Source organism: Talpa europaea (assembly GCF_964194135.1).
Source record: "Talpa europaea genome assembly, chromosome: 9".
NCBI classification, from domain to species: domain Eukaryota; kingdom Metazoa; phylum Chordata; class Mammalia; order Eulipotyphla; family Talpidae; genus Talpa; species Talpa europaea.
In genome coordinates, this window is record NC_140076.1 from 113,730,596 (window position 1) to 113,749,243 (window position 18,648).

Sequence of the window (18,648 nt, forward strand, 5' to 3'; positions counted from 1 at the left end):
ACCAAATTTTGCCCAGTGTTCCAAGGGGGGAAATAAAATATATGAAGGAGAAGAAAGACAAATCAGCAAAGCTTACTTGCAGTAGCCCGTGCCATTGTGGAAGGTGACACACACGCCTTCGTTCACACAAGGTTCATAGCCGTCCCGACACTGCAGGGCTGAAAATGAGAACAGAACATGCGTTAGAAGTGAATCGCCACACAGAGCCTCAGGCACCAAGAGTGTTAGCTCAGCCAATGCCACATTCCCCTCCCATCTCCATCCCAACTGGCTTTCCCTTAATCAGCTTCTGCCTTTTGGTTTCTGGGGTCATAGACGCATGAAAGCTCATCCCAAGAGTCTCTTTCCACAGTAAGGGTTTGCTGGTCTTAATATTCTTTCTTAGTTTTCTGTGCCTCTACCTCGTTAGTCATTACATCCCAGCGTTACTAAGAAAATCCAAACTATACCATCCACGACAGGTCATGAGCATCTTGGGATTTGGGTGCTTCAGAAGAGTAATATAAGGATCCATCGATAAATATTTAGGGAAACCTGGGCAGATTCTAGGTCGCCATGATATATGACTTATTTAAGCCTCCTGGTGGAGTTTCAGAACAAGCCACTTCAAGAACTAATCAGAAACGTTCATTCAGTAAGTTGTAGTTCAGAGGCTACAATGGTCCAGGCACTATACTAAGATCCAGAGGAAATGGAATACCTAAAGAAATGAACAAAACATAGTTTCTAAGGCTCTCACACAAAAATGGGGAGTAGGCCCATGAACAGAGATTGCACATGAGGGATCAAAGTAAAGAAAGCAAGAATTTTATATACACAGAGGAACAGTAATTCTCAAATGTATGAACTCCAGTCCTTTTACAGGATGATGAAATGGATTTCACTACTCTAGTTCCTCCCAAAAACAGACCACTCAGAAATAAACAGCAATACTAGAAACCTTCCCTGATTTCAGCCAAAGCCTGCCATCTCACTTGTTGAATCATTATACCTGCATTGTTTAGCTTTCAGAGTTGGAATTTTCACCACCACAATGTTTATTAAGCCTGAATAACAATTAGAAAGCAAGAAGAAAGAAACCCAGTGAAACAATAAAAATCAAAATAGAAATTCATGAACATTTTCTGGAACATGAGTAGATGTTCCATCTCCTAGGTTGGCTCATATATAAATACCTGAAAGTAAAACAGAGAAGTTCCCACCTTTGGATTTCCTCTTGCCGCATGGCTTTATAAATAAATGGCAGTATCAGGGCCCTAGGCCTGCCTTTCCTGGGCACGAAAGCCAGCTTCTTGACAAGGAAATGGAAAGGTATCCCTTGCTCATGGATTGGAAGAAATAGCATTGTTAAAATGGCCACCGAAAGCAATACATAAATTCAGTGTAACCCCTATGAAAGTTTCTTTTTTTTTTTTATAAGATTTATTTATTCATTTATACATGCACTGGGTACAGTCAGAGATGTGGGAGGGTGAGAGAATTCACCAGAGCCAAAGCGGGGAACAGAACAGGCAGAAGGACTGAAGGACACTGCTCAGGGGAGCGGCGGGCGGCAGGAGAGGTCTGCGCGCCATGTGGGACCCTCGCCCGGTGGCTGGGGATTGAACCGGTGCTGCAGAGGCTGCAGGCAGCTTCGCAGCCCAGTGCTCAACTGCTGCGCCACCGGGGAGGCCCCCCTATGAAAGTTTCAATGGTGTTCTTCAAAGAAATAGAACAAACATTACTAAAATGTATATGCAACTACCAAAGACCCAAACAGCCAAAGCAATCCTGACAAAAAAAGAAGTTGGCACTATCACGCCCTCAGACGTCAAACTCCAAAGTTGCAGAAATCGAGACAGTATGGGACTGGAGGGAAAGAGAAGCATGGATCAATGGAGTAAGCTGAGAACCTAGAAATAAACTCACACTCATATGGGCTAATTTATGCAAAGGAGCAAGTGTATATAATGGAGAAAAAAGTTTCATGAACAAATGGTGTTGGGAAAACTGGACACGTGATAGAACGCAAATGGGCCACGACCAGAAGCTAACATACACCAAAACTTACTCAAAGTGGGTTCAAGACCTGGATGTAAGAGCTGAAGCAACCAAATACAGACAAGAAAATGCAGGCTCCACCCTGCACTAGAGATGGGTTTATGGACGTGGTTCCTAGTAGCAAAGGTAACAAAAGCAAAAATAAACAAATGGGACTCGCAGAACTGAAAAGCTCCTGCAGGGCAAAAGAAACTTATTAAAATGAAAACACACCCTGCTGAAGGGGAGAGAGTATCTGCACATTATACATGCAAGAGGAGTTCATATCTGACACCTAATGCAAGGAACTCACACAACTCAACAAAAAGAAGGAATCCAATCCCAAAATGGGCAGAAGATCTAAATTGATGCTTCCTCAAAGACGACATGGAATGGCCAACAGGCCCAAGAAAAAATGCTCATCGTCACTTATCAAACAGGGAAAATGTCGTCGATCAAAACCACAAGGTACCACCCCGCACCACGGGAATGGCGCACAGCAACGAGTGTTGGTGAGGGACGAAAAGGAAGCTGCCTATAATGTTGGAAGGAGGGTAGACTGATCCAGTCCCTATGGAAACCAGGATGGAGAGTCCTCAAAAGAGTAAAAAAATCAATCTACCATACAAAATACTGATTGGCAAAGAAACACTAATATGATTTAAAGGGATGCATGCAGGTTTATGTTCACTGCAGCACTCCTTACAGGCGCGGAGCTAAGGCAAGAACCTAAATGCCCATGACAGATGAGTGGCTCAAGAAGGTGTGAGAAACACACCAAGGAAACTGCTCAGCTATTAAAAAAGATAAAATCTTACCATTCACAACTGGAGGAGGTTATGCTAAGTGGAACAGGTGGGAATGATGCTAATTGAAGTAAGTCAGAAAACAAACACTGAGTGATTTCACTCATATGTGGAATACAGAGAAACAAAACAAAGAAACAGTCAAAACTAAACCAAAACAAGCCTAGAAATCTGACTGTAAAACCGAGGTTACCGGAGGGGGAGGGCGGAGGTGGAGACAACAGGATGGGGAAGCGGCCGACTGGACTGTGGTGGACATGTGTGGTAGTATACACCCCAGGATGTGTGACCCGATACCCTAATTTAACACTAAGTAAGTTTAATAAGAAAGAAATCAATTGCAGACAAGCCACAGAATACTAGGGGGTCGGGCGCAAGCTGGGGGACTGGCACTGTTACCGAGTAATGGAGTCATGTGAGAACATGTTGATGGAAATCTCCCACCGCCACCAACACCATCATGTAAGTGCAGCCAACACACAGCATGTTCTAAATACCAGGTCCTGCTCTAAGCACCTGACACAAGCTGCTTCAGCCCCCCGAGGACCCTAGGAAGGCGGTCACACCTCCTACACACAAGGGCATGAGAGCTGCCCACGGTCTCACCGGGCGTGAACCGTAGAACCTGACCTGGTGAGGCTGGGAGCCCAGGTGTGGCCTCTTAGCTGCACAGATAACTGTTCCCACCACCTGAAATTTCCCTTTTCTGGATGGGCTGGGTGAGGATTACTGTCCTTCCACACCCAGAAAGCAAAGGCCACGGTTAAATGGCTCCCTCCCGGGACATTAGCATGCTGCGGCCGCAAAGGCCTGGGACCTGAGGCCTGCGGCGTCCAGCCCCGCTCCCCAAAGGCTGCTGGGATGGCACCAGCAGTCGCCGGGCCGGCTCGGGAAGAGGGTCATCTTGTCCACATCCCACTTCCCTGTAGAGCTTCAGCGCTCCCTCTTCCCACACTGATAAGCCCAATGCGACGACTATAATTAAAACAGATACTGTCAGGTTATTTCCTCCATACTAAAGTTCTCAAACTGATTTTTTCATTCTCTTTAGACATTTTTATTAGTTTCAATGACAACTTCCTGACTTTCTTCTATTTGCTTTTTCCCTTTTTAAAAAAGAGGACAAGGAATGTCCCGCAGGCAGGGAGGCAAGCTGCAGCCGGGTCCTCCCCTGCAGGAGCCCCGGGTGCTGAGGAGCCAGGACTCCCAGGACGCCCACCCATGCCGGCCAGCAAGCCTGACCCCGGGCAGGTGCAGCGGGAACCTAACAGGGGGTGCACCGTGAGCCGACAGCGACACCTCCCGCACTCAAACTACGTGTATTACAAGCCTGCTACCTACAGAGCTCTATCAGAAGGGCGTAAGGAAGGACCCAGCCACCAATGACTCAGAGAGCCAGGCGTGTGGAAAAAAAAAATATCAGTCTATTCCTATCAAGCACCCTGGCAAATCATTACAGTGACAGGTTCAGAGAAATACAAACAACTCAGAGTCAATATGTGGCAATCAATCTAGCAAATAACTCTCTGCCTCACCTCAGAGAGCCAATCAAATGCAGGCACTGAAAAGGAGGTGGGCTTACGGGGCTAATAATTAAGGATTTGGCTGATCCCTAAGGTCACGCTACCTTGAACCTTTAACATTTACTGAGTCGCAGTTCTCAAATGTTAGCTTGCATTACAATCGCCCGACCAGCTCCCCGAGACACGGATTGTCACAGCCCACCCCCCAGTTTCGGGCTGAATAGATCCCACAAGAAGCCTGGGAATCTGCATTCCTTGCAAGCACCCAGGTGACGCTGCTGCATCTGGTCTGAGCAGCCACACGGGTCAAATAACTACAGCCTAAGGCGTGAGCCTCCACCTGAGGACCCCCTCCCAGGCCACAAACCCCCCACTACAGGTCTTGAAGGAGCCAGATAATATATTGCTGAATAAACAAAAGAAAAATAAAGCAAAATTTGAGGCTCAGGACTTTGCTCAGGGCCTACTGCAAACTGCACACTGGAATTATCTGCCATAAAAGAAGTTCTTTAGTTTAAAAGAAGTTAAAACTTTGATAAATCCAAGCCATGCCAGCAGACCTTGTGGAAAAGACTCATTTCAACATTCAGCTGACTTTTTTCCCCAATGTAGAAAGAACACTTACACATTTAACAATGAAACTGAAAGCTGCTTTGTATTCGTCAAATAAAAAATGAAATGCTCACTCCTGCCACCGGTACAGAACTGAGATTTAAAATGATGTTTTAATAGACTGAGAGAAGCCAGTCACTCACCAAAAAAATGGCTTTTTCCCAAAGTTTCATCTTTAGCCACAAATAGCAGTTACTTAATAAACACTGGCTAACTGCAATCCATCTGTATATGCATGTCCTTATCCCCCCCCCCAAAAAGACAAAAAGAGAGGCAACAAATTTCAATTTTCCTCTCCCTATTTATCAAAGTGACATAAAATCTGGAAAACAATTTCAAATTTTCACATATTTTCCTTGCAGTGAGTGTTGGAGACTAACCCAATATCCAGAACATACTTTCAGGACATCAAAAGATGGAGGCCGGCGCAGAGAGTAAAGTCCCTTCTATCTATTAGAGCGAGATAATCAATGAATGAAAGAATGTCAGTGCCGGAAACAGAACTCATCATGGGACACTAAACAAACAACAGGACGGGCTGTCATTGATTTTAACCAGTTCCAGTGCCTGAGAAATTTACCCACTCTAGGGACACACTCAAGGTAGCCAGACTTGATGGAATCGTCCTTAAAGTTTCCTCTGGGTATTTACCGAGGTTTTCCGAGTTTTTTAGGATCACACCAGCCACCCATCACTAGTTTAAAGGCTCCCTTGTTTCAAGACTCTCTACCGTGAGTGATTAAGTCTGCACCCCAGCCAGTGTAATCTGAGCAGCCTTCAACATGTTTCGCTTGTTGTATTAACATGTAATTGTTTAAAATTGGCATTACTTGTTGCTTTGTATCCTCCTCCAATAAGCCTCTGTCTATTGTCTACTTCAAATGATTTTTTTTTCATATTCTTTGTCTTTGATCCCCTCTGTCTGCATCATGGTATCTATTTATGCATACACATCTCACTCAAAAGGCATTTTTACGCCTTGAATGGCTAAGCTCCCTCAAATTTATGAAGAGGAGGTACACAGGGCCCTGTTAATTTTATCTTCAACGTCTATGCAAATTCCAAGCAGCAGCATTTGCGAGAGATAAAGTCTGAGCATAAGCCAAGCGGAGCGCGGGACTGTGGCTGTAGCTGGCCGGAGCGCTTCTGGCACTTGGAGCCTGCAGGAGGCTCAGTAAATGAACAAAGCAAAGTCCTCCAAAGTGACTGCTTACATTATTACCAAAAATTGGAGAATTGAGGGCAGACAGGGAGCCATGAGGGATTTGCAATAATTCTCGTAGCACCCTTTAATTTCAAACAACAAAGCTTTCACTAAGTTTTTTATTCCATTATTTTGGGATCAAGCCATAAAAAAAAAAAAAAATCCAAACAAACAGAAGAAGTGCAGAAGCTTCAAATCCCAAGTGGTACGTTTAAATAAAAACCAAGTGGAGAAACATCTGTCTTCCTCCTTGAAATTCATCTTGATTAACAGGCAAATAAATGCAACAAGGGAAATACCAATTTTATTTTCCTGAGAGGGTTCTGAGGATTTCCACGCACTTTACAGATACCCCCCTAGAGATGTTGATATCAAACCCACAGAGATCACAGGGTACAGGGCTCATAGCAAAATAGTATTTTTTAAAAATACGTATGCCTTGATTTAAGGAAATGTAACCAACAACTGGAGTTAGAAATAACTTAAGGGCACTTCCAACATTACTAACAGAATTTTTATTTTACATATATATTCAGTCCTGTGGGTGATGAAACTAGCATAATTTTTTATTTTAAAAATTCCCATGTTTGGGCCTCCCCTGGTGGCACAGCAGTTGAGCGCTGGGCTGCGAAGCTGCCCACAGCCTCTGCAGCGCCGGTTCGATCCCCGGCTGCTCCCCGGCCACCGGAGGAGGGTCCCACATGGCGCGCAGACCTCTCCTGCCGCCCGCTGCTCCCCTCAGCAGTGTACTTCGGTCCTTCTGCCTGCTCTGCTCTCCGCTCTGGCTCTGGTGAATCCTCTCACCCTCCCGCGCTTCTGACTGTACCCAGTGCTTATGTAAATAAATAAATCTTCAAAAAAAAAAAATTCCCATGTTTTAAAACACAAGTCTATAAATATTTGCTCCACTATATTGACATATACTATACATTAAGTTTCTTCTTTTTTTATGTTCCTGTCTTTTTTTTTTTTTACTTATCTTTATTTTTTTTAAGATTTATTTATTTACGCATACAAGAGCTGGAGTACAGGCCAGAGATGCAGGGGGTAAGAGGACCCACCAGAGACAGAGTGGGGAACAGAACAGACTGACTGAAATACACTGCTGAGGGGAGCAGCGGGGAGACAGGAGAGGTCTGCTGCGCCATGTGGTTTGTTCTCTGGCCGGCCGGGGATCAAACTCGTGCTGCAGAGGCTGCAGATTGCTTCATAGTGCGGTGCTTAACCCCTTGCGCCATCAGAGAGGCCCTGTTCCTATCTTTTTAAAGAATGCAGAAATTTTAATTTATTTGAGTGAAATGTTAATGTCTGTGTTCGGGGGATGAAAATGGATTTAGCTCTTTCACATAAATGCCAGGTTGAAGAAATCCACATATACCTATAAAGCAGGATGTTACCGACTGTTTGAATCAATTTGTTAACAATCCCCTTACACCCAGGTAAGGAACATCCTTCCACCTGAAAACATTTCCCTCCCTGTTTGCCTTTTCCATCTTGCCAATTGCTACGCAGCATGACCTTACTTGAGGTGCCTCACAAACCATCCAGCCTGACTGACAAGTTCCTCCTTTACACATGCTCCTGTTACACCCTGGCAGGCACAGAGCCAAGCTGGCTCACCCATCTCTCTCCCCACCTCTGTGCAGATCCCCCAAGGCGATGACCTGAGTGGCTCCCTCTGCACACCCACCTAGCACAGTGTCTGGGCCACAGCAGGTATTCAATACTCAACCGATATTCAAGGAACCAACTTGCTAACAAAACCGATCTTCAAAAAACACAACTTTCACTTTATATGTTTTAAATACTCTAAGGTTCCATTCTAGTAAGCATATAGGCACCCCAATGTGACTTGCATAAAAAATTCCTGTTTCATTTTGTGTAACGAGTACAAAACTAAAATGAAGAGAGGAAAATGGTGCAAATTTCCTAGCCTTTAAGAGGGAAGAAAAGTTGAGAAAGTAGAATTGTACTTTTCTAATCGCTGAAACTCTAGCACACCTTCTGGAAGTTCCAGCCTAAAATGTGCACAAAGGGAAGGAAGATGCACCCTCCCCTGTGAATATTAAGTAAACTGGGTTGAACAGGCAGCCAAAGTAACTTACATATAAATGGCAAATGCAGAAACAAAACTTCCAAGGGAAGGGTAAGCCAAGTATTTCCCCGTGAGGAGATTCACCAGCACACACCCATGGAACAGTAAGCCCCAGTCTGATCCAAAGAAATCCCAGCATAATTCTTCAGTGCATCTCATCCTTCCTAAAAGGGCACTAACCAGAGTCATCACCGGGTCACATGTCACAAGGCTCTGATCGCAGGGTAAGGAAACCCACCAGAGGGAAGGAGCCGTGTGCATGCAGAAGTTACTCTGTTCTCCCCAACGACAGCTGCAGCGCAACGGCTCAGGGTGGGAGAAAGACCATCCCCGGCGTTTCTTCACTGCTTTCTATTTCCTACTATCTGTTCTGTTCTGTTCTATTATCTATGTCGGTTCTGTTATCAGAGAAGAATTTTGCCTGTCACCCATTTCCTGTACTTTCAGTAAAAGCTCCTTTTTAAAACTTTCTAAAAAACTATCTTGTTAAGTACAGTTTAATTTTTTTAAAAGCCATTAATTTTAAATGCATGCTTTTAGGGCCCTTGCTGGAAAAGAATTTTATAAAGATATATAATCTTCTTGTTACCCACCCAAAAGAAACAAAGCGTTTTTTCAAGCTTAAATTGTTCAGAATACTTTTTAAATGGAGTAGACAATTTCTGCAGTGTGTTGATTTAGAGGTAGATCCCTACAAGAAGGAATAAGGGGCAAAATTATGTCTAAAATGGAAATGGAAAAACCTAAGGCTGTTACATGTTGTTCTGTAAAGCCACGCAGCTGTCTGTCCCCGAACCAGAGGAGACAACTCCAGACCAGGGCCTCAGATGTCTCCATAGGGGCTGCCTGCCTTCCCACATTTTTTTTTGTGGGACCCTTGCCGTGGCCGGGGAACGAACCAGCGCTGCAGAGGCTGAGGGCAGCCTCGCAGCCCAGTGCTCAACCGCTGCGCCACCAGGGGAGGCCCCCACATTTTTTTAATTGATTAAACTTTATTTTTTTTACATTGCTGTTCATTTCTGTACAGTATTTGATTCCTCCCCTCAGGTACAGTCCTCATAAATCTCCTCTGGTTGACAACAGCAGAAACTACTTACAGAAAGGAGTCGTTGAACCCCATAATCGATGCCATGCTAATGGGCGACAGGAGGCCGGAATCCCACGGGTCCCTCTGCGTGTCCAGCTAAGTGTTCTGAAATCAGGGTTTGCAGAAGTCAAGGTTGTGACACCCGGGTTATTTCTATATTATTATCTGAGTCACCTGTGGACAACAGTCAACTCAAAATTTCTGCACACATCCCTGAGAAGCGTCTAAACCCAAGAGCACAAAAGGTCTTCAACCTGGGAACATGCCCACAATATTGTAGATCGCTGCAGAAACCAAACGCAGCTCATTCCCAGAGAACAGGTATGAGGCAGCCACCCTGGAGCCGAGGAAGGGAGACAGCAGGAAAACAGCAAATCTTTATTATATACCAAAAGGAGAGGAAACATGAAATACTGGAAAAACTTCAATTTGCATTGTTTTATTTTGGATTGTCTCCTTCTTTGTTTTCTTCAAACACAAATGAATGCCAATCCACGGCCACATAACATGTGCCCCGTGGTAGAAAGAGAAAACCACCAACCATGTGCACTTGAAGCTCCTTGATAGAGAGCCGGTAATGTCAAGGTTCAATCACTTCCTCTTTAAGATGCCAGTCCTCGAACTCAGCAAACCATCTATCTGGCTACTCATCTTCTGTCTTTACTGTAAGTGTAAGCAAGAATTTACCTCCGAGATGACTCAGATTTCTGGGGAGTTGTAAGTTGTTTTAATAAAAACAGCCCAGTGTGTGAACAGACAGTTACGACCTGGTTTACATCCATTCTTGCTCAGCCAAGAGCAAGAGACAGGAAAAAACTGGATGCCAGAAGTGACCATCCATGGACATTCTCTGTGTTGAGTCTTCAAACCCCGGGAGGAAATCTAGGATTCTCCACCTGCAGCAACACCTGCTTTGCCAGATCCAAGAGCCACATGGCTTTGATGAAGGTTGTCTTGGTTCTGGAGCAGCTGGAAGACTTCCGTGGCTCTCCTTCGGCAGGAGTTCTCAGAAAGAGCAGGAGAAATAACCTGAGCCCCCGCCCCAGTATGCCAACAGATTTCTAGAATAAGTCCTGCCAGGTGTGTTGACTTTCTGCAGCTCTGAGCCTCCCCTTGTCTCACAAAGGAACCCGAAAAAGCAGTCCTGGGCCACCACCACCTGCTCTGCTGCCCCTCGTCCCGCCTGGCTGCCAAGGAAGTCTCAGCAAAAGACAGAGCTGGACAAGGCAAATCTAGCAAGCACCATCTCTCCTGCCTCACCTCAACCCAGTCTGAGACCTGGAACCTGGTGAGGACCTAGAAAATGCTTGCCAAGCTCAGCTGTTAAAGGAACAGGCTTCCCCAACCCCCTCGAAGAGAACATAAACAAGTCCATTTCCCACAAAGCACGACAAAAATAAAATCTGCAACATGATAGATTATTCTAGTTTTCTAAAGTCACAATGACCTGGCAGAGGAAATATTTTAATCTCTTTTGTTTATCAATCTTAAAATACTCTCCTCGATAAAAAAATCAAACCACTTCGGGGACGTGGGTGTGACACTCCTGTTGAACAAGAGGGATTTACAAAGGGAGTCTGACCAGTTACTCCACTGCAGGCCCAATGGGAATGCCCTGCCCACCCTCACCTCATCACATTAACAGGATTAAGGCCTTTGGAAAACCAGCATTAAAGCAAGTAACCCTCAGTTCAAGCAAAGGCACAAAGGATTGAGTGAACGTAGTTATTAGTGTGGTGCTGGTGATTAAATAACATTTCTCCTCCTCCCCACCAAAGCACACATTACCTCATCGAAATTATTAAAACCAAGGCATTGTAATCACTTCTGGCTGTGAGCCTAAATATAAGTTACCATAGAAAGTCTCCAATCCTCCCAAGTTTTAGATTGAAGACTATCAAGTGACTTGTGCATCCCTACCCACCCACCCCCACCCCACCCCCTACCCCCAGCAAGAGAATCTGGCTTCGGAACTGCCAGATTTCCTAACTCCCTGCACACTGCGGACAGACACACGCAGCAGTTGGTCCACAGCCCTTGATTCCTTGGCCCTGCAAAGACCACTGATTCAGAGGCACTGGCCAGAGACAAAGCTGTAAAGAAGGTATTTCCACAGTTTTTAAAGCATTTCCATACACACAATCTCGTCTGACCCCCACGACAACCCCGTGAGGCATGCAAATTGGCTCTGGCACCATTTTACAGAAGAGGAAGCCAACTGCCAGTCAGAGAGACACGGGACTTGCCCGAAGCCGCTCAAGTCGAGGGTGGGAACACCACCCCATCACCCGCGGCCTGGGCCTCGCTCCGCATCTACAGGGATGCAGTTAGAAGGACCCGCCGTGCACAAAACCCCACAAATCTCCCTAACGCACACCTGTGACTAGAAGAGTCTCAGAGAGATAAGCGCCCACACGCCAGCCATGTACCTAAACCACATTTATGCCAAAGATCAGCTAATGACCACGTCTGTCAAAAACAAAACCAAGACTGAGCCCCCAGGATGAGGGCAGCCAATTTGCATTGCAGAGTCACCCTTCGCACACCTGACCTACCAAGATGTGGCTCCCCTTCGGTAGCATCACCCCACCTCTGCAACAAGAGAACCCCGCTTTTGGAAAGATGCCAATTCTAGGATTCACTATCCTGCTGTGTATTACTTCTCAGGAAACCAAAAAGACCAACTACCCAGTGAGGTAAAAGTGAAACGGTGCCCTTCTTCCTCTGCAAAGTGGTGACGAGATACCATTTCTTGGCAGCATCACAGAAGCAAAAGGAAATTCTAGAACCACCTGATTGCACCGTAAGATGTTACCCTTGAAAATGATGACATTAGAAGTAAGCAGCCCGACGGCCTTTCATCAAGAGACCCACAATTCGCCTGATCAGGAATGAATCCCTCCAAAAAACACATGTGCCGTGAAGTCAGAGAAAACTGAACCACAAACAGGAAAAGTGTGGCCTCCTACTCAGAGAAGGCAGGCAGGAACTCCTGTGGTCAACCAAGAAGGCCAGAAGAGGTAGAATATTTTCATCTGGTCTAAAGGAATCAACTGGGGGAGGAGACAATCTCACCTCACCAAATAAACAACCCAGACACACAGGCCTACGAGCCTCAGGCAGCTCTCGGCGCTCTCTCCACAAGGCTAAGAACAGAGACTCTTGCCTTCCAACGCTAAAAGGAACAATTTCATCACTAGAGTCTGGCTTCTTGTTCCACAAAACACCACCTTACTGCATGTGCACACCATTAAAGAACAGCAGAAATAATGAAATGCTAATGAGACAGATGACTTTTCTCTTGCCCTCATGACATTTTGTAAAGGTTATCTGACACCACATACCAACCCTGACCCATGAATTGGTAGAAGAATTTGTTTTCATACATCCTTTTATTTATTCATTCTTTAGAGATCAATATCTACTTCTTTTCCTTTTTTGAGCTATCACTGGCACGCAGTATTGCATTCATTAATTTTTCTTGAAGAACTGACATATAGCACTTTATTAGTTTCAAATGTACAACAGGATGATTCCACATCTGTATATACCATAAAATTATCACCATACAGTTAGAAAAATTCTTGTTCCTGTGATGACAACCTTTCGTATCTACTTAGCAGCTTTCAAACAGGCAACACAGTATCAGGCAGATGTGTTTCAAATCAAGTTTTAAGCTACAATCTATGATAAATAAACTCTATAAATAAATTCTCCATCAAAATTTAGAAAATCTGATGGCATAAATTTTAGGAGAAAATAAATTTTTGAAAAGTCCCCAGCAAAAAGAGAACTGAACAGCTATAATTGAGAAAGAAAGGAAACGGGCAACTTCTTTTTTTGCCTCTAAGCCCCACTTCTGAAACAACAGCTGTCTTTGCTCAGCTGGAGGAAAACCACAGGACTTGGAATAACTCACTTAATGTACCATCCCTCCTTCTGTTAAAATGACACTGTTGACTCGCCCTCAGTAGGACATGTACTTGGTTCAACTTGTTTTTCCGGTAACAGTAATGAACTGAACTGATCTAATATTGAAATGATTTGCATCACCACAACTGAAAAAATATTTGGAAATGCCTCATATATACAATGCATGGCCCTGACTTTTTCTCGCTCTGCTGTGTAGCCAAAGAAAGTTGCATCCCACTCTCTTAATTTGCTCTCCAAAGTCTTTCCACAATGATCACCAGGCTTACTCCTTTTTATATCATTACAAAAATTGATTTTTTTTCTAAGTGAGCGTTCACTGCCATTTCCCAGTGTATCTCTTGTCACGGCTAATCCCCACAGCCCCGGGCTTCCAAATTCTAAAATGTAATGAACTACCGAAGTTATTTTCTTTGCTACTGACTACATGTCTTACTCAACTTTGGGTGAGATTGCAGAAGGCCTACAAAAAAAATCAATAGCCCTTGCGAACTACCAGCATCATTCTACAGCATTCAACAGGAGAGTCTGGTATGTTCTCCATCCTACTGTTCTGTGGTTTCTAGTTCGCTTTTTGGTTAAGGCTGAAGGAATTTAAAAAGAAAAAAACTCAGTAAAAATTTGCCAAGCCCTAACACGGATTATGAAGCAGGTTAATCACCCCACTGGCCAGGAGGGACGTCTTAGTGACATCAAGGAGGGGTTCGCACCAACCTAGACCATGAAAGAGAAGGTGGTTCATTCTCCTAAGATCAAAAACAGTGATCCTTCTCAAAGAGATTCTCAACATTATTCACACACATTCTCCATCCTCCTCATTTCCACTCTGGAAAGACAACTTTTTAATTCTGAAATGATCCTGCAGAGGGTCATCAGAAACGTTGACGTAAAAATTAACCCATCTAATGAAAGAACCAATAAGCTTTGACATTAAACGCTTCAATGGGCAGAGATTTGCAGAGTGAGATGTGTGTACCCCAGGGGTGTGGGGCGGAGCATGACCACACACTGGAGCAGCAAGAAGAAATTTTAGAACAGCCACATATTTAGTCTAAAAAACATATCATTAAACTATATTAAGAGTCAACAAATGCACTTATGGTGTAACAGTTGTGCATGTATATAATTTACAAATATTTACTTACATGGAGGGAAAGATCTATGCACCAAAAAAAAAAAAAAAAACGTTTTTCTTGGTACACACATTATTTTTTTAAAGTTTGGAGGTTCCTGCTTTATGCCTGCTCTTCACAAAACTAGCCCTGGAGGTATGCAGCATAGGAAGGAAAATGCCAAGTGACTGGATAAACCTGGTGTATGTTCCTGTCTGTTTCATTCACTCCAGGAAAGGTAACAGTCCTTCTTTTCTGTAACCAGATGCTCTGCTCTGAAAACAACTCTGATGAACACGTCTGAGGATGAGAGTGGCCACAGACTGATGACCCCGGTTCTGTGCCAGGCGGGCTATCATCCAGCCAGCTCACGGAAAGGGCAACCGTGTCACTCCTCCAGAACTTTCCAGAGTCCATCTCATCAAATATAGATTCACAAATAAAGGTTTTCATTCCCTTAACTGCTTCTGCATGTCCTCCTCCTCACAAGCACACATCAGCCTCTCCTGCTCACGAGTCTGGACCCCTGCCTCCCTCCAGGATGAGGCCTTGACTCTGCATCCCCTCAGCGCCCACAGACTGTTTGCATGATGCTAGAGGGCACTGGGCAGAAAGGCCTGGAACCATTCTCAAGTGATTCCCAACCCCCACCCCCACCCCCATTATCTCTGGACTGACTGTAAACACCTTCAAATGTAGGGGAGCTTTCCATAGGGGAGCCAACATTTATCATTAGCTGATCGCGCTGACAACACAGTCCTGCGCCTTATGCAAACCAGCCAGGTGCTAATTTAAGGGGGAAAGCAACAGACCTAAGCTATTGTTTAGGAGGGACAGGATCTGGACAAAGAAAATGAAGTAAGACCAGTCCAGGTAAACCGAGCTGTGAGAAAACAGCTCTGAACTCGGCAGCACCAGAATGAGGAACTGGGGGGCAGGACGGAGAAGTGTTAACTCATGCTGGCAGGATGCCCCTCGCACTCAAAACAGCAGCGTTAACATCCTAGTCATGACCCCTCCAAAAGACGTGGTAGGTAGATGGGTTAATATATGAAACGAGCTTACAACCTACCACTGCTGACATTACTATCCTCAGCCCAGCGAGTAGACCAGAACCAACAGGAGAAATGTCACATCCTTATCTTCAAACTCTGGGGCTCCGAGGCAGAATTTTTACCTACCCAGAGCAGGCTGAGCTCCAACTTCCCTTTTCAGGTTTTGTCAACATCTCTAAAGGGCCCATGGCATGTTTCCCATAATACAGAAAGATAAAGGCTCAATTCCCAGGCATTATAGTGCCCTTTTAAGGAAGCACCGTGATAACATGAAGGATGAAGCAGTGGGCTGGGGGCAAACATGAGACATCGCATCTCTGTTAAATCATTGACTACTTCTGTGCTCTTGAAAAATTACTTACTCGTCCAAGGCCTAAACTTTCTAATCTGTTCTTTAAAAAATGATTTGATGACCTCTGCTCCCATAGCCAACAAGGCAATAGCATAAACACATGATCCACTATGATCTCCAGTAAGCAATATATTTTAAGGACTCAATGTTTCCAAATACACGTATACAGCAAAAATGAAAATTTCAAGAAATAACACTTATCTTTACCGTGTGATTTTTATTTTCCTGTTCCTTTTCCCAAAGTGCTATCTGATCTCACAGACCCACCAGGGATGACAACCTGCAAGTTAAAAACACCAGTCTCCAGTGCAGTGGTGAAGAGGGAACTGCTCTACCACTGGCCTGTGCATAACCTGCAGTAAACTCCCCACCCCTTCAAAACTCATCATCTTATAGGCCAAGATGAAAACCCCAGGCTTGTCCTATAGATTAAATGGGGGTGATGCAGCTCCAGCACTCAACCACCCCAAGAGTGAGCGCTCAGTAGTAATCAACCTAGTGGTCATCAATGTCGTTATCACTCAATTCAAAAACTGCAAAAGAAAGCAAAGTAAGTAGCAGGGAGCTGGGAACAGGATCCCTGTGGGCATCAATCACCCCAGACTGCGAGCAGGTTAACCCTGGTCCACGCTCACTGGCGTGCCCAAACAAAGGGATTTTTGTGTGCTTTTTTCACAGTATCCCCTGGCAACTGTAACAGCCAGTCCCTGGCACATAGACAGCATTCACATATTTGTTGAATTAATTAATTAATTAATTAATACATCTGGAAGCTAACCTCAATGCACTGGAAAAACTGGGGAAAGATCCTTTGCATTGGTCCTCTGCCCCAAATGCAACACTTGAGGTGGCTCTACACTGACATTTCTCAAGGTGCACCCCAGAACACAGCAGCATCACCTGGAAACTCGTCAAAAAGGCAAGTTGCCAGATCTTTCTCCAGGCCCAGAGAATCAGACATTCTGGGGTGGGCCCGGTAATGTGTTCTAGCACACCTTCCAAAACTTGGCGCACACTGAAGTTTGAAAACCACTATTTAAACTGTGACGACTGGGAACCTACAACCCCAGGGGGCTACCTGTGCAACCAAAGGGACTCCCACAAAGTCCATCCGTCCTGGGAACTACTTACTCACCGAATTCAACCAAGACGCTTCAAAGCCAGCCACCCTCCAAGGAAGCCCTGAGGAACTGCTTCTCCTCTTCAAGGTCTCCTTAGCTCGCCAACAGGGGCTTGAACTAGACAAAAAGCATCTTTGAAACAACTAACATTCAGCACAAAGCTTGATGCTTAGAAGAGTCCAAAGCCTATTTTGTACATGGCCTGTCACCTTAGCACACTCTCCGGGCCCACATCATCCCACGCCAGGACTTCTGGGCCACAGGCTCAGGCACTTTCTGAAAACTCTGTCAGTTCTCAAAAGATGAGCGAGGTCTGTACCCAGCAACCTGGGCACTAGTGTTACAAGCCACTGCTCTGCCAATACTCCCCTGCACTAGACCACCTGCCAAATCAACAAGAACTTACCATGCATCCATCTCATACAGATAGAGTCTTCAAAAGAAGGGAATCAAATCTTAAGACTCTAAACTTAGAAGTTTGTAGAGTGTCACTAGACTAAAGAACACACTGGTATCACGAGATTGAGGCTACTCCTTAGAAAGTCATGGGAAAACCTGCTAATTTCTATAAAACCCTAATTTTACAAAAGGTGCCTTAGTCAGAAGCCCTGCAGTGTCGTCCAACATTTACTCTAGTCAGGAACAAGATGGAAAGAAAACACAATGATTTTGGTCAAAAGGCAGAAAAGTATAACCACCTTCTTTCCACTCTTGAAAGGAATGCTAACATGCCTTCCAGCAGCAAAAAGGTACCTCTTAAAAAGAGAAAGACGCCCTATTTCTACCAATAAAATAATGATCCACTTACAGAACCAAGGACAGACCCAGGCCTGGCTCTGTTTTTCCAGCTGGCCCTGGCACCTGCATGTGGCTCTGGGTTCTCACTCACGGAGTCTCTATTCTGTCTCCACAGATAACACATGGTTTTATGAAAGGTGTAATGCATGTGAAAATCTTTGCAAACTCGTAGATACTATCTGCTCAATATGCACATTTATTCCCTTGAACCGGTTCCTCCCCAGCCATCCACAGAGATCAAAATGATCTGTATTAGAAGTGCCCGTAGACTAGAAAAGATACTCAGTATTTTCATTCACGTAAAGCAACACGAAGCCATTAAAGCAAAGGCTCCAAAATGGCAAAGACGTGTTTAGAAACGTGACCCACAGCACGCGGGTCCTTCAAGGCTCTCACAAAAATTTCAGCTGCAAAGACATGGTATTTACAAAGGGAAATTAACGAAAACAGAGAAATAAATTATTTCAAAGCCTCACCCAAGGGGGTGTTTATAGAGAGAGGTTTGGGAACAAAGAGTAGAAGAGTGTATGCTTTTGTCAGGTCTGACTTATCCTTTGCTAAACACACTCTCTTTTCATGTGGCCCCAAAGAAATAGCTGAGCCATTACTGTTGTTGATACTGATGAGCACAGATGCTGATGGGACGGCTGCACATCAGCAGTTCTCAGCCTCCGCTCTTGTGTAATTGGGTGTGTCAATCTATGTCGTTCCGCAGATGGTGATTAAACCAGTTACAACTTCCCTAAATCTCTTCACTAGGCCTAAGCCTAAGCAACATTCTGGAGAGCTCTTCTCTGCCAACTGAAAATAGGCACTATTATAAAAGTATTTAAAAACCAGTTCCAAGGTCTAATCCTCTTATGCACACACACAAAGCAGGGATGTTCTTTCAACTCAAATATGTCCAAATTGTCAAGTGTGAAATGTAAAACTT

At 44.6% G+C, this 18,648-nt stretch overlaps 1 protein-coding gene across 2 annotated transcripts in view; it reads right to left on the minus strand.

The window, feature by feature from the left end:
* The window catches only part of NOTCH2 (notch receptor 2), a gene marked incomplete at its 5' end in the record, with an annotated part of 133,175 nt that overhangs the window by 96,933 nt on the left and 17,594 nt on the right, over nucleotides 1-18,648 (minus strand). For both annotated transcript variants that reach the window (XM_084243111.1, XM_084243110.1), the window contains one exon: nucleotides 77-158. In XM_084243111.1, the coding sequence (XP_084099237.1) occupies nucleotides 77-158 (82 nt within the window). The remainder of the gene's footprint in view (nucleotides 1-76; nucleotides 159-18,648) is intronic.